The 16,471-nt window shown below is 54.8% G+C and overlaps 1 protein-coding gene across 38 annotated transcripts in view; it reads right to left on the bottom strand.

Moving 5' to 3' along the window:
- The window catches only part of LOC144129383 (protein lap4-like), a 166,815-nt gene that overhangs the window by 120,329 nt on the left and 30,015 nt on the right, over positions 1–16,471 (bottom strand). For 20 of the 38 annotated variants that reach the window (XM_077663461.1, XM_077663458.1, XM_077663471.1 and 17 more), the window contains exon 1: positions 8,652–8,991. The exons of the other annotated variants lie outside the window; for them this stretch is intronic. In XM_077663461.1, the coding sequence (XP_077519587.1) occupies positions 8,652–8,976 (325 nt within the window). In that variant the 5' untranslated portion in view covers positions 8,977–8,991. Of the gene's footprint in view, positions 1–8,651; positions 8,992–16,471 lie in introns of those variants that run through there. 38 annotated transcript variants of the gene reach the window in all.

The raw sequence follows: 16,471 nt of genomic DNA, 5'->3' as shown, positions 1-16,471 counted from the left end.
AGGTGTTTTCTGGCATGCATGGGAGGCACAAGGGTCATGGAGCGCACCTGCACTTTTTTTATTTGCAACATCAGTTCAGGTGCTCTGGGCGTTTTTTTTTTTCTTAAAAAGGGGGCGGAGGAGGAGGGGGACAACTGGAATAAAAAGTAACTAGTAACGTGAAACCTGTTACCGAAAAATGTTAACGTAAGTGCGTTACCCGACACAGTTCCGAAATGATAACGCAACACTACTGGCCATTACCCGCCTGGACGCACAGCACACGCGAGAGGGGGCCAGCCGCATCGCGAGTTACGCCCACGACGACGAACAAGGCGAAGACGGGGGTTGGAAAAAGGCCCGCGCTGCGTGCACGATTGTTTCCGGGTCACCCGTACGCGTACGTCAGGTCCCGAGCACGCTGTTGCCGATAAGGAACCACGCGCGGGCCCAGCGCCGCCGCAAGGTTAGCCTGACGGTCCGTTCCTCGCTGCTGCCCGACCGCCGCCGCCGTAGCACGGACAGCACTACGACGAGAGGCGGCGGCGTCTCTCTCGAGGTGACGTCGACCTGCCGTCTCGTGCAACAGTCACGTGAGATTGGGCATACAGTTAAACCTTGCGGAGCGTGTCACGTCTTATGCGGGCGTCTTATGTAGGTCAAACAGGACGCTGCCTCAACGACCGACCAAGAGAAGATGCCACTACTATCAAGAAAGACGGCAGCACGCTGGAGAAAGACGAGTCTGATTGACATTGCATTCCACACCTTGGACGATGCCAGATTCGGAGTCGACATAACCACCAGCACAAGGTCGAGCTTTGCGAAGCCTACGTCATAGAAAAGAAAGGCGCGACATGCGTAAGCACCCCAGCGATGGCACTGACAAGATATCTTGGGACGTCGAGAAGTGACAAACGGACTCGTCCTCGCCTTCACATTGTTTTTATCTTTACTATTATTTCATTCTTCTGGTATTTATCGCAAACAATGCAATAAACGTTCAGTTGTTAGTCAGCGCTATGTGTGCACGTGTCTGCTTTTATCTGTCCCGTCTTTCGCGCGCTGGAAATCGTGTACCAACTGGCACGGCGACTTTCCGTGGTAATGATGTTAAACCTCATTACTGCGAAGCTGAAGGGGGTCCCAATAAAGGCGGCTAAAATCTTCCGCATGCCAACGGGCCTGCTACCACGCTCGCGTTGTTATGGCCAGCGTGCGTTTGCGTCCAAAACGGGCACTCTATCCAAAGCCATAGAACACCTGCCGCGTGCCCGCTATTAGTTTTAGCTGTACCGTACTACAAACACGGCAACTTATATCAAACAGCAAACGTGGCTAGGCAAGCCTGCCAACGGTACCAACTGCAACGCATTACCGTATTTGCCGTACGGCTGTCCGGCTACGCTAAAACTGTCTATTGCCGGTGCCCGTGTCGGTTCAGTGTTTAGAAGACGGGGCCAAAACTACGGAAGACGTCTTTTCCTGACCACATTATTTCTCCAAGGGGGCCTTCAACACCGAGCGCCTCCGATGCGGACGAATGTGGGTGAACCAAAAGAATATGGCCGCGTCGTCATACTTCGGCGCCTAGAAATCGCCTCGCGCTTTCGCTGTAGCTCATCTTCGCCTTATGAAACCAGCGGAACCGTGACACAGTCAGGCACACCAAATGCATCGCCAAACGGCACATGACAAGTGCGGGCCGTGTGCAGCGAGGAGGATGGAAAACCGAGAAACTTCAATGACCTTGGAAACTCTGTCGAGTTGCAGCGGGCCCTGCGCACCGCGCTTTGTCACTTCATTCAGTGGGCCGCGCATTCCAGTTTCGGCGAAGATGAGCGCGCCGGTATCTTAACTCTGTCACGACGCATCGTGCTTCACGCGGGCCCCTCTTGTACGAGTTTATTTTACGAGGTGCTAGAGAGAGCCGACCATGCGCTGTAATTTCAAATCGTAGGATATGGTGCGCATTATTTCGAATCTATGCACTTGGTGCGAACTCGCAAGTGAAGTTCATTTGTGGTTGATTGTAAATATCAATTTTCCGAAAAAAATTGACTTCGTTAAAACAATATATCAAAGCATGGTCTTCTATGGCAGCTTCCAAAAAGAACAGGTATTACTTTGCTATATCCCTTATTTCGTTACAAACCGTTTAGTTAGAGCGAAGTCAGACTGTATAACGGAATTCCAGGTAATACGAATTAGCCTAATTGTAAATCATGCCTTGGTCCAGTCAATGTCAAGTCGTGAAAAATATGAGATAGAACAAACTTTTTTTTGCACAAAATTACTATTTTTGTAGTTATTTCCCCACTAAATTTTAGAATGGCTTTCAGATGCTATACAGAGAGTAAACCTAGCTACAAAAAAAATTGGCAGTGGCTTAGCTCGGCTATGCCAGGATATACGTAGTGAAAGGTAAGGCTTAGCTTGGTTAGCATTCGTTAATCTTGACTAACCATAAAGGGGGATCACGTGGGGGGATCATGGTTAGCAGCAGACCGGAAACGGAAAAGGAGTTGGGTAGGACCGAAGGGGGGGGGGGGTGGGGGGGGGGGGGGAGGTTCTCGCCCCGAGACGCGTAGGAGTTTATGCCCACAATAGACGCTATCCGCAAGTATCCCGACCGGAGGCGCTTTGAGGAACGGACGACGCCGGCAATACCTGGCGGGGCCGATCGACAAGGACCGCGCGGCGAATGGCACGTGAAGGATAGCGCCGCCGCCCAGAACACACGTCTGGCTTTCCCGACGCAAACGCGAAATCCAACGAGCATCGAACCTATTCAGCAGCAACACTCGGTGGGCGCTCATCGCATTTCGGAACTCGCTCTGACGTTCGGCGACAGGAGAGCGATCTGGTGGCGCGTACGAGATTGCTATTCGCAAGTTCGCAACCACATCACAGACTGGCGTCCACAACACGGGGCAGCAGCAGCGCGGCTGGGGGGGAGGGGGGATGAAGGTTGCGTCGCAGCAAAGCGGGTAACAAAAAAAGCAAAAAAAAGGAGAGAAGATGCGCCGGCTCGGCTGGACATCCTCGCGAGGCATAAATATGCAAACGCCAACTGGGCACGCAGGCACGCGTGCTGGCGCGACGACGAGGAAATGCATCCACCCAACCTCGACACCCGCAACTCATCTTTCCGAGTTGAGAAGCGTGGGTCCCCTCCAGGAGTACGATAACCGCGATTACTGCATCGACTTGCTAATGCACGCCGGGCGTCCCGAAACTTGGGCGCCGGCAACAGCGCAGAGGGAGCACCGAACCAGGACAGGCGCGCATATAAAAGTTGGCGTCTAAAGTCCCGACACGAATAAAGGCGGCGGCCTGCTCAGGACAGAGCGGCATGCAGTGGAGTCGCAGTGCGTACAGGTCAAGCGCGAGGAACGGGTCAGGCGCTGGTGCTAATAGCTCCGCAAAACGACACGTCCGGCACTATGAATCCTAATGCCTTGGAGGAGCGAATAAAAAAATAATGGCGGAGAGAGAAAGATGATGGTGATATTAATCGAGCGTGGGTGTCCAGACATTGCCTGCCCCTTGGCCATAATAAATGTCCATCGCTGAAGTGGAGGCGCCTTTACGGAGGGCAAAAGGTCAACACCCATGACACCCGTTACACAGAGGCTTTCCAGCAATAAGGCCTCTGACACACATTACTCAACCCGGCCGCGCGGAAACCGCCCAGAACATCAGGCGACGGCCTCGCCCATCCCTCTGCAGGCGTCGTCCCTCAGAGCCCCCCGATTTCGGAAAAAAATTCACCCGATCACGTACACAATTTCTAAAAACCGGGTTAAAAACCGATTTGTCTCCGAAAATTCCCCTTTTGTAGTATGCACACAAGGTCAAGAGAATTAGGGATATACGCATATTTGAACGGGCATCAAGAACGTACTTTTGCCCGAACAAAACTGAGGACTATATTCAAGAAGGGTTTTGAGGCGGGCTAGTTGGTGGACTTCGTTCATGACTGAAATGCGCGAAAGAAACGGGGACCAAGAAGAAACACGTACACACACACAGCGCGCGCAGTTCAATCATGAACGAAACTGAGGACACCGCACGAAAATCAGGGGCTGTTCTGTGCTCCTCACGGAGGAGTGTTCGTTTACCTGGTGACATTAAACCCTTCATGTTTGTTATTGACGCGACAGCGTTAAGGGCCCCGTGTCTCACAGAAGTCGGTGTCCTTGGCCACAAGCGGAAAATACCCCGAAGAGCAACCTAAGCGGCAGTGGGTCACGTCAGTTTGTGACGTCATCACAACCTGCCCACAGTGGCCGCTAAATTAATGATTGGAGGTTGCTCGGGAAGAGCAACGTGGGTCGCACAAGCCACGCCGGTGGCAGCACCTGCAGCCATCGCTTAACCACTGCGCCATGAGTGGCATAAAACCCGAAAACCAAGGGCCCTACAGTCATATTGAGGTAAGAGTATACAGCGACGCCCTCTCATGCAAACACACGACCACACGTGAAGGCACGCACCAGTGGACGCACACAAAGAGAAAGGAGGTATATAGGAAAAATGTCAAGTACGCAATATCTCCGTCCATCTAATCTGCAGATTTAAACATGCAGCTAGGTGGCCGAATGCATCCACAGTTTATCCGCGAGGACAGTGTGGCAGCCCGAGCCAGCGCCACTCCGAACAACGACGGTTTGCTATCGCAATCGATAAACAGCGCCAATGTCCAAGAACACAGCCAGGGCCCCCGTGCTCGCCCAACCGCGCCCCGTCCTCTCGCAGTTTTCAGGACGTTGCTTCATCGTCATCGCCGATTCGGCCAACATTCCACCACAACCGTCACGCCACAAGAAACGCCGATCCGTGCACCGCGTCCACGCCCTACGCAGCGTTGCACCAGCGGCTTCTCTCGGGGCTGAGGCGGCGAAATGCTAAGGCGCCCGTGTGCTGCGCAATGTCAGTCCACGTTAAAGAACCCCAGGTGTTCGAAATTATTCCGGAGCCCTCCACTACGGCACCTCTTTCATCCTTTCTTCTTTCCCTCCCTCCTTTACCTTCCCTTACGGCGCGGTTCAAGTGTCCGCAGATAAATGTGAGACAGTTACAGCGCCATTTCCTTTCCCCAAAGAAACCAATTTTCAATGTTTTCAAGCAGCGAGAACGCAATAGTCGAAGTTGGAGAAGGCAAGCTCAGTTGTGTCCTCCTAGCGGACTTCCACATAAAGACATTCCGAATATACAACTGAACGTCGATACAGTGCACGTTAAAGATCTCCAGGTGATTGAAATTTTTCCCGATTGGATTGGATTGTAAAACATTTACTGTGTCGAGGTCAAGTTGCAGGAGGCACATACTAGATGGCCGGTTGCCCATGGCTGGCGGCGACCTCATTGGCCCGCTCGATTGCCCGTACTTGAAACTTGGGGTCCGAGCTGACCTCCCACCGCTCGGGAGAAGGGAGCTGTATCAACTCCGCCGGCGGCGGATCATTTGGGCAGTTCCACAGAATGTGGTCGTATGTGGCCCTTTCACCGCATTTATGGCAGTTTGGGTCGTACTGGCCGGGGTACACGAGGGCAAGCAATGCCGGATTCAGGAGGGAGCGTGTTTGCAGTCGGCGCCAGGTAAAGATTTGTGGGGAGGGGGATATGCGCGCCTCTCCAGCCTAAAGTGATGGGCGATGCCATGAAATGAGATCAACCCGTGCGTCGTGACAATTCAACTTCTCTAATCGGAAGGGGGGGGGTTGAAGGATGCGGAGTGAGGTAGATGTGATACGGCCCCTCGCGAAATTTCGGAATGGCTGTATTGGAGTCGCTGAATATAATATCAGCACGCGTGTTCGCTATAGCAAAGGCTATTCCGCCGTCTAGGAGGAGGTGGTTTCTATTGAAGCGGCCGCCAACGGGGCGCCGTTCCCGTTCACCGCGACCAGCGCAAACGCTTTTCTCGGGATTTGTCAGTATTTCGCTGCGTACACGTACGCCACAATGTCGTTCCGGCCGTATTTGGTGTGTAGGGCACGAGCCCTCGCTGTGCGTCGGCCTTCGTGGTGCGCGGGGTGCATGTTCTTGGGTAGGGGCTTCATCAAAAGAGCTTTCCTGATGTGCGTGGGTAACTGCGCTTTCGCGTCCCTCTCTGGGAGCTGTTCGCACATCTTTAGTCTGTGTAGGATGGCCCTTCCCGCGCTCGTACGAGTGAGTCGTCCGAGCTGGGAAACGAGGTGCGCCTCGCACCGCTCCGAGAGTGTGTTGTGTACCCCAAGGGCCGGCAAACCTTTCCGTGGACGTACTGTGCGCAAGGGCCGTCTTGTAGGCCTGCCGGATTGCAGCGTCGACCTTGCTCCTTGCAGGTTCTCTAACACACATTTTCCTCCTTTCCTTCATGCGCGGTCCACCGCAAAGTAAGACAGCTACTGCGCCACTTTCTTTCGAAAACCAATTTTGAGATTCGATTGTTAAATGCGCGTGAAACGGGGTCCTTTGCTACGCCCCGCATCGTACAAAGCGAACCGCCTCGCCGATTAGGAGACCCAACAAGAAGGCTCCTCTGCATGACACGCCCTCTCGGCCACCATCGGGCGATTGACTTCCCAACACCCGCTCCCTGGCCAGCGCCAACAGGGCTCAGCACTCTGACCCGCGGTGTCCACCACGTGTCACGACAGTCACGTCTCCTGCAGTTATAACGCTACCAAGGCTGCGATGAGTGCAGATGCGACATTCTGACGCTGCGGGATGTAGTGCTACTTCAAATCGAACCTTTACGTACGCACGCGTACTATTTCCCGAGTTTATCGTGCGCTATAAGAGCTTTTCCAACAAGGCGGCGCGGTTCCAAGTAGGACCCCTCGCTCCTGAGTGCATAATAGGTCTTTCTGTACGTTCACCGGTCATAAATGGCGCAACGGGCTTTCCTTTGGTCTCATCTCACCTACATTAAAATTCACGAGTGATAAATTTGCTTCATTTTTACTGCGTTAGTATTGAGGCCGTTGTCATGCTGTTTCGGGCTTCTCCGTAAAGAAATTCCCCTGACCCCAACTGACCAATTAGAGAGCACTACCAAGGTCACGTAACCTTGAGACGTAACCTTGTGAGCTAACCTTTGCCAAATTCAAGGCAGTTGCCATCTGCTCACCGTGGGGCGCTGCGCATAAGCCTAGCCTAGCTACAAGCCCAACCGGTGGCTGTGTATAAACAGCGAACTTACCGCAATGGTGACACCCGCGAGCGCGGCGAACGACGGCGCCCTGGCAGTGCGCCACTCCCTAGCACTCCGTAGTCGTCGCTATATAGGCCTGGTTTGTTCCGCACCGAAGCTACAGCGGACAGCTCCTTGCAATTGGACAGCGCTACAGTCAATGTTCTCAGCCACACTGTCTCATACTAAAATACGTGGCCTTAGCATCGGAGCTAGCAGAGCGGTTGAGCCGCGCCGGCGGCAGCTGCTACGCGGCTGTGAGCAGAAACTTGCGTGTACAGCAGCAATTCTCACTGCTACCAGCAACTTGGCACGGGTCAGAGATCCCCAAAAAGGCCTGACATTCCTTTATCCTAGGCTAAGTGCCAGCTCGCTTGTCTGACGCTTGCGGGAGGCGCAGTGGTGGACGGTAGTGGCAGTATCGGCTTATTGTTTGTTCACAAGAGAAAACGACAAGGGCGCTGTCTTTGCTTGGGCCGTGAACAGTGCGAGAAAGAAATACCGAAACAGCACGAACACTGAAGGCAAGGCGTATAAGAAGGCACCACATACACAAACACGAATTCGCTCCGTGACATCACGCGCGAGTAAAGTGAACTTGACGTCCCATCGCGTTCCAGTTTCTGGAAGATGAGAGGCCGGAAGGAAGCGACGAAGCACGCGCGAAATGGTCCCTGAGACCGTCCATTGAGGAAGTAAAAAGAGAAGAAGCAGTCTCAATTCGGGTCGTGGCCTTGGCATAGAAGGAGTTGTGCGAAAACGCTATGGCGATACTCGATGTTGGTGCCACTTTTGCAGTTGGCGTTTTAGAGGCAGACAGAAGCTGTAAAAAGAAACCTGAAAACACACTAGACCAGCGCGTGAAGAGACCCCAACTAGCCCAAGTTGCCGCCTTGTTAGCTTGAAGAGACGGCCTGACGTCGTTTGCCCGTCGTAAGGGGGGTCCCAGACAGTACGTCACTCACCACGGTCCTTCTCTGATGTTCCAGAAAAAAAAATCAAACCAATTCGCATTATGGCGATGAAAACACAGGACCGCCAGGCAACGGTGTCCTCTCGAATGGTAACACCACAGTTTCGCGAGACACGGTGCGAGCCTCAACCGGTGACGTCGTGACCCTGAAACTGTGTGTGACCTTTTCCAGGTGGAGAAGGGAGTAGACATGTGTAGCCAGCAACAGCAGCGCCGCCATTAGGACGACGACCAAGGCACGTGCACGGCGCGCGTTTAAAAAAAAAATGTCCCGGGGGCGTTTTTGGCACACTGCCTCCGAGTCGGTAACAGTTCTGTCCGCTCAGTTCCTTGTCAGCGGCCGCAGCACACCGTTCTACTTGGCTGCTCATTTATCGAAACCTGACCCAGTTTCCACGGTGCGTGGCGACCCTTTCTGTCGTTGTTGGTACCGAATGTATCCTAAACTATGCGTCCAATACCGCGTCCCCTCCACCGTCGACAGCGCAGCGATTGGAAGACCTTGCGTGCACTCACTCTGCTGCAGGCTCGTGCGGGACGAGGACGAGCTGGACGCCGAGGAGCGGAAAAAGGCCTCGCACAGGCGACGCCACAGCTCTTCCTGGCGGCGTCGGTCGCCGCGTCTGCGACGCCTTCCCGGACGACGCCGGCGGCACCCGACGTCCGCGTCTTCGTCGTCGCCGTCCGCGTCGTCCTCGCCGCAGCCATCGCGCATGCCTGCCGGCGCTGCTCCTCTACGCGAGCGGCTACGCAGTGGCCCACGAGGGGCGGCAGGTGCTGGGGCCGCGTCCTCCGAGGGACGGCGGCGGTTGCGAAATGCCGCCTCGCCGCGCACACCCATGCACGCATACAAAACAACGCCAGCACGCCCCTCGAAGCACGCGGGAGCCGAGGCTGCTGCTCGCCTCGGCGCGCGCTCACGCTCCGAGCGGTAGCCATGACCGCAAGACCAACCTCATCCCCCCCTCCCTTTCGCATGCCCTCGGACACAATAACCACTGCTGGCTGGGCACGCACGCTGAGGCGAGGAAGAACGTCTTCGCATGCGCCATCGCGAGACCGCCACACAGCTCGGTCCCTCCAACGCGGCTATTCTGGCCAGCAAACTGCAGGGAACCACGAGGACTTCCACCGGAGGGACCCGGCCTCGCGGTCCAAACTGCTTCCTGATTCGTGCCAAGGCGCACTGCTCCCCCACGGGCCGCGAGAGGGGGCTCCAAGGTCAGCTCACTCACTCGTTGCTCACAAAGGGTTACCTATTCCTAAGCTGCTGGCGGCCTCTCGATGACCAGCCGATGTCGTGCGCGAAAACCAACGTCCATCTCCGTACCGGTTCTGAACTTGAGTGAAAGATGGCACACAACCCTCGACATTTCCACCGGTTCAGCGGGGAATAATCTCTCTCGGCTTTCTTGCAGCGCCGCGATTGTGTTCCGCCACTGCACTCTCGCGTGTTGTCGAGTGCCTCAGCGGAAACCGGGCAAGCTGGGCGCGCATATCGAAGACGCCACGACACTGGTCTTGTTTCGTGCGAGAAGGCTGCATGTGTGTCTGGAAACGCGATTTTCCCGATAGTATATCAACGCCCGGTAAGCCGTTGAAAAAGCTCAGTGCAGCAGCAGGGTGTCAAAGCCTGCTCAATGAGAGCGCATGCGCCTCTGCGCAAAATGGGGGCCATAACTTGGCTTTTTTTTAAGCGATGTTTATTGCCTCAGGGCATAAAAACTATGAAGTGAGACGCTTAGATAAAGGCCACCGACGTTGCGCGTAGTACCGAAGGAAAGCGAGGTGGGTGCAAGAATGGAGTGCGCACGACGAGCTTCCGCATTTCGCCTCTGCCACGAGCGGGGAAGCAACCCTGCCACAGAGCTATCCCTGCGATGTTACGCTGCGCTAGACATTTCGCCCGACGCGATACGGATGCGAAACGAGGCAGCCAGTACAGGACGAAGAGCCGCCACTGTTTCTGCCGCCCCGCAAATAACGCGGTTCGCGATGGGCATCGTCGCAGACGGGGCTCTTTACGTGCAGCAAGTGGTACAAGGCCCTCGGATCAGCAAATCCCATTTTCCGCCCGGTCGACCAATTAATGCGCGAGATGAGGGGGGTGAGGACAATGCCGCACACCGGAGCACATTCGCGGCGCCCGGAGAATTCTTGCACTTTGTTTTCCCGCGGAAACAAACAGCGCGACGGTCGTAAAGCCCACACGCGCGCGTAAAAGGGCTCCACGCAACCCCCTCCGACAAGGCGGTTGTGATACAAGAAGGCCGGCTCCATCAAATCTGCGCGGTCGCCGCGAGCTTATACGGCCCGAAGAAGGTGCCGCGGTTTATGGCGCTATCAGGGTGTAATGCGCGCGCGAGAGCCGACGACAAGAGCCGCTGCGGAGGAGAGCGGGGCCGATGCGAAGATGAAAGGCCGCAGGATCCACACAACAGCAGGTGCCGCGCCATCCCCGGGAGAATAACTTCAAAAAACTGGCCAACAAAATGGAAAACTGCAGCGCGTCCGCCTGTTGCGTTGAATGAAGTATGCTCCTGCCGGCACACACACACGTCTTCAACGGCGCGATGTGCGCGTGACTTATACTAGGCGGCAAAAGTGAGCGTGAGCTGCAACTGGATCCGATAGCTCCGTTATTAGATACTTTCAGTATAGCCTTAGCGTGACTGCGGACCTAAGGGAAATTACGTTAGCGTGGAGCAAGCAACTTATCCCCATAGAGAGTTTCATTACAGCGTCCCGGAGGCGTTGAATGCGATCCACTTTACACGCAGGCGAAATGCCCTTTTAAAGTAACCGCCATTACCGCTAATTTGCCAAAATGCCATTTTTTACAGCAAATTAATACAAAAAGTATGGTGGAGCTGCCATAAAAAAAAAAAAAACGTAAACCAATAAGCTCCTGCCTGTGCCAGCAAATTAATACAGTAACTCTTAATTCCGCCATCAAAATTCCCAAGCAATGCCTAGGCGAATAAAATTATGCGAAATAAGAAACGTAAACGCAGTGGCGCCATCCAGTTAAGGAAATGCTGAGCACTGGAGAGGCGGCGCACTAGATATACCTTTAGGATTGAGCGGAACCCTATAAATGAGCGGGATAGGGGAATAGCGGGGCACCAGAGCGCATGCGCAAGGCAGTTGGGTGCTATTGCCCTGAGCCGCACTCTGGATCCCCAGTATTTCCCTATCAATAGGGTGCCCCCATTCTGAAAGTCGCTGCTACACCCCCGTTAGCGTTTTCCGCATACGCACTCTGGACCCGTTATTCCGCTAATCACGCAAAATCCGCTATACCAACACTCTATTTTCCGGTGGCTCGAGACTATACATTAGTGGAGGTGAATAGAACGAAACAGTCAACAACAGTTGACTGTTTCGTTACCCGGTTCATAACTGCACCGCACGTCCCTCCCGCGAGTGCAACAAGACCCATACACAGCGGAATCACATCACCATAGGCCGCCATTAGCCGCCCAGTGTGCTCTTTGAGAGATTCTGTGCGGAGCGGAAGTTTGTCCGACCCGCGGCGAGTTTCCGCTCCGAAATCTTCAGAAGAGGAAAAAGACGGACATATAAACGTGCCCAGGCGGTGGACGTTAATCCGCTGCCCTCCAATGCGGCGTTGCCTCGGACCCAATGTGCAGCACTTCGTTCGTCCCAAGTACAGCTGTGGACAAGATAACAGGGAGCACGCTCCAGCGTTAGAACCTCCATCACGCGTTGCGTTCAGGAAACATAACGCAAATCTCCTGAGGTTAAACGTGGGCGCACCAACGCAAATGTATTAAATACCTTCTCATTCTCACTGCGTGACCGGACTATGATGGTCGATGCGAGCTCCGTATTACTATGGCCACGTGCATGACGACACTGCGGAAGGCTCACTGTTTCTCTTAGCCAATGGATGGCCGGGAAACGTTGCAGGGAAGGAAAAAGAAGCGGGCATGACGAAATTTAGGCTCAGTCTACAAAGCTGTGGAAGAGGGGCAGGACAGCAACGCGTAAATGGCCGCCCACACCACCGCCACGGACCGACGCTCCGCTCCCCGTAATAGCTCACAATTTCCTGCCAAAGTCACGAAGCCCCGCGCATATATGCACCGCGGTTAACACGTGCCCCCTGCAGACAAACCGATTATAGGGACCACGGCGGTAGCCCAACAAAGAAGAAAACGCAGTTGGAAAGCCTGCGCCGAATTATAAGTCTGCTCCCACCCGTAGATGGAATTTTCCCCAGGTGCTTGCCGACGCTAGAAGGTGATGAGCTCCTACCCCCCCCCCCCCCCCCCCCCACACACACACACACACTTCCATTTTATTTTTCCTGAGCGATTGGCAGCAGGTAGCACTATTTCGTCTTTTTTTTTCCCCATTCCAATTTTTCACGCAGTCGGCGGAAACCGACCTTCGGCCGACCCCGCCAGGCGCACTGCGCATGCGCGCTCTTTTCTGCGGGTGTTACGCGACCCGCAGATGAGCTCCTCATCCGCACAGCTGTTGCGAAACTGCAGACCAAATAAACTGTGACGAGTAGCTCGGAAATGAGAACGGTGTCCGTGACAGCGTCGCCGTTGGATGCGGTGACTGCGCCACACTGAGGCAGGTATACTCTACAATGCACCGTTGCAATTTAGTATATCGTGAAATGTAGCATTTTGGGCTCCTTGCTACGCGACGTCACCGAATACTGTCCCGTCAGCCGAATTAGAAATTCAGAAGCTCCATGCCAATCCAAGCAGTCTGTCAACGCACTGTTTGTGACACCCTGCCATCGAGGCGCCTTTGCATCGGGCGAGGGAGTTGTCGAAACGCCTCTTCTCTAGCTAATCTGTCAATCCGGTCCCGCTGGTGCTTCCGACGTGCTAGCGGGAGGTGCACACGACAGTCCAGCGAACAATAAGGCAGCGCCCATGGAGCCCTTATCGCAAAGGCATCTGGGATGCATTCAAAACGATTTCAGTTACTTTCTCCACCGTAACGACGTTTCAAGCAGATCACGCTGCGGTTGTTCATCCGAATGCCTAGAGCGGCGCGACGATCTGCCATCCCGCCCGCGGGTTCCGATGCGAGGGAGTTTCGGAGCTATGCACAGGTGTGGCTAAGGAATCGTGGCCTGCAGTACCCCGTCGGCTCAAAGCAGAGCAACGGCAGCCGTGCGACCAGTGCACAGTCTAGATGCATCGACGGTCGGTAAGCTGTTCGGCCGGTTTGACTGCTTCGTTAACAGCTGAATCGGGTAAGTTCGGGGGGACAAAAGCGTCCACAGATCACGCGTCCGACGCTGACAAAATTTTCAACAGACCGTCCATCAATAGCCTATAAAAGAGTCCGTTAGCCGCCTAATGAAATTACTATAAGGGCAGGGTCCGCGTGCGCTTTCAAATGCTCAGTGCTCTCTTGGCAGCACACTTCGTGGGCGCATTCGGAGCTGTACTCTGGCCACAAAACGCCCTGCGAGTAAACTCTGCTAAAACACGCCACAATACCGCAATTAAACGTAAAGAACGAAATTCAATGAACGCAGTGGCTCCTACTCGAGCTCTTCTAGCGCGAATACCGAATCATCATCATGCGCGCACTGTTGCAGATTTCAGACGACGGCCGGTAAGCCTCTCGCCGCTCCAGCGTCACACCTCCTTGCCACTAATGGCCAACTGCGACTTTATTCACGGACAGAACAAACATTCGGTGCGTAACGTTCTGACAGGTGTAATAAAGGAATAAACCTTCCTTAAACACACACTGGTGACTCTTCCCCATAAAAAATTGATTCTCTGACTGTTTCTGGCTTTGTTAATTGACGTTTGTTTCCCGCCCCTCGATTCAAGACCGAGAAGGAGTGGCGGTACAGCATAGACCCTGAGATCCGCGCTTAAAAATCGGTGTCGACGCAGGCAGTTCACATGCACGTGGCCTACGATGGGGCACCTGTGTTCAGTATTTCTAGCTTATAAGAGGTCTGTCGAGATCTCTGCCGTCAGATTGCCGCCGTCTATCGACACAGGCCGACTTTCATTCGGGCTCAGTGTCCCTTTAACAACAACACTCGACGAGACTCATTCCCCAATGACAGTCCGACGCACACGCCGCGCAGCTAAATACGAGAGCACTGACTGCCAGAACAGGGCGACCCAGAAAGCCAACGCTTACGCTACACGGTGACGCTCACCGCGTTAGGCTGCAGGTTAAGTGCGTGAGTTGACGCTGCTCACCCTACCTAGCCACACAGCGCTCTCGAATGCTGGACAGTGCTTCCACCTTGCGGAAGCCTCGGCTGCTCGTTAGCAGGCGGGATATCGGATGTGTTACAGAACGGGAATGAGTTTAATAAGGTCACGTGGACGAGAAAGAGCTGATGCAGTACGCACAGACAAGTAAAAAAGGCGACGCCGAACAACGAGGCGAGCAAACAGTCTCTGTTCCTCGAGAACAGCAACGTTCGCCCCCATGTACGTACACACCCGCCGCATCTTCGCGCGCACGTCTATTCGCGGCGCTCTCGGAAGACGAGGAACAACGGAGGACAGACGTGCACAAAGGAGTCTTCACAACGCGAGCCGCTCGCAGAAACGACACCGGACTGGCCCTAACTCGGCGCAACCAGACCAGGCGAAAAGATAACAGCGAACCGGACCAGGCGCGGAAGAAGAGGGGAGAAAAAAAAAAAGCATCCGCAGAGAAGACCACCATCCCTTCCTGTCCCGGCGCCGTTTCCAGCGCCGCCTCGCCCGAGCGGTCAACGCCACGGCACGAAATGCCATCGGAAGGTGGAGCAGCCCCAGAGCCGGCGGCGCTCAACCGAAGGCGCACATCGCGTTAAGGCAAAAAAAAAAAAAGCTAATAAATTAACAGCAGCAGATTGTCCAGAGTGGAGGAGACCATGGTGGTGGAGGGCTAAAAAATAGAAAAAAAGAGTAGGAAAAAAAAAGGGGGGGGGGAGGCATAGCTCCAAAAGCTCCCAGCCACGAGACAACCTCCTGTTGCCCGGGGGGGTTCCGAGCAGAACAGAGCGCCGGATAAAATGCAAGAAGCGCCCCTGGACGGTATACACACGGCCGCCAAGGCACGAGCAACGGGGTCCGCAATCGTGAAAAGCGGAGCGCAACCCGGAGAGGTGCACGCCCTCTCCCGCCGCTGGCTCAGACAAAGGTCACAGTTCAGCGCTCTCGCAAAAAATGCGACGACGCAGCACCGCCGTCTAGCATCGTTTTTCACCGCTCTTTTTCGGTGGTCGGCCGCCGACGCAGACCGGCCCACTTCCCTGTCCCGCAACGGCACAAGAGAAAGCGCGGTGCGGTGAGTGCGCGAAAAAGCACTCGGCGCACGAACACACAAGCGCGGAGAGCAAATGTGAATCTCCACTAGCACAGACGTGCACAGCGCTGAGAAAGCTGCACAGAGCAGGCTGGGTCGCCTAGCTGGCCCATGAGAGTTCCTACGCACAGAGTGCCTACAAGCGCGGTAGAGCGTGCTGGTGCTGGAGCACCGCAGAAAACAACCCGCTTCGTCGCAGGGTGCAAAGCATCCCCCGGGCAGCTGCTCGGCTTTCTCGGGGGGCGAAACACTGATAAAAGGTTTCAAGTGGTGCTGCTAAAACTCTTAAAATGCGCTTTAGCTACGCGCCGCAGCAACGGCCTGAGCTCAGCTGGTACAACCTCGACAACGCCGAAGACGCATAATAATGTGGACACAGAGCGGACGCGTAGACCGCGAAAAATGATTCCGAGAAAAGCGCACCGAGGGGCTCGGCCACACATACGCCCGTGTCACTGCAATCAGATCACTCTCTGCGGCCACTCTAAACAGACGGTGGCGTCACCGACGGGGCTGGGCAGCCTGCAGCTACCGGGGGTGCCCTGCAATTTTTGCTCCTCCACTAGGTTCGTGTTTCTGGGCGGTGCTGGAAGTCCGTCTGAACGACGCAGCTTCGTATCCAGTCTCCGATTGCCCTTCTCCCGAATTGCTGCCTAATCAAAGATCTACAGACGGGTCTCAAGGGTTGTTTTAGCATAATAAAAGAGCTATGTACCGGATGCTTGCAGCCTGTGCTGACGTGGTGTCCACAATGCGCTCCCGGCATTGGGAGAGTCTAAACGGACGCACACAGTTCTTTTTGTTTCCGTCAGATATACGCCTTCGATAATACTCCCCAGAGCGGATCCGCTTTCACCATTAAACTCTGTTAAACCGCCAAACAGTCGGCGCGGAGCTCGTACAGCAAAGCGAGCAAGCTTGAAGTCAGATGAGGGGGGGGGGGGGGGGGGGGGGGGGAGGCGCTTCTGAGAACTGCGTCGTCCTCCGGTTAGGCACGTTAAGCCTACAGCTCG

This window comes from Amblyomma americanum, chromosome 4, assembly GCF_052857255.1.
Source record: "Amblyomma americanum isolate KBUSLIRL-KWMA chromosome 4, ASM5285725v1, whole genome shotgun sequence".
Lineage (NCBI taxonomy): Eukaryota > Metazoa > Arthropoda > Arachnida > Ixodida > Ixodidae > Amblyomma > Amblyomma americanum.
This window is presented reverse-complemented; position numbering and strand designations above follow the sequence as displayed.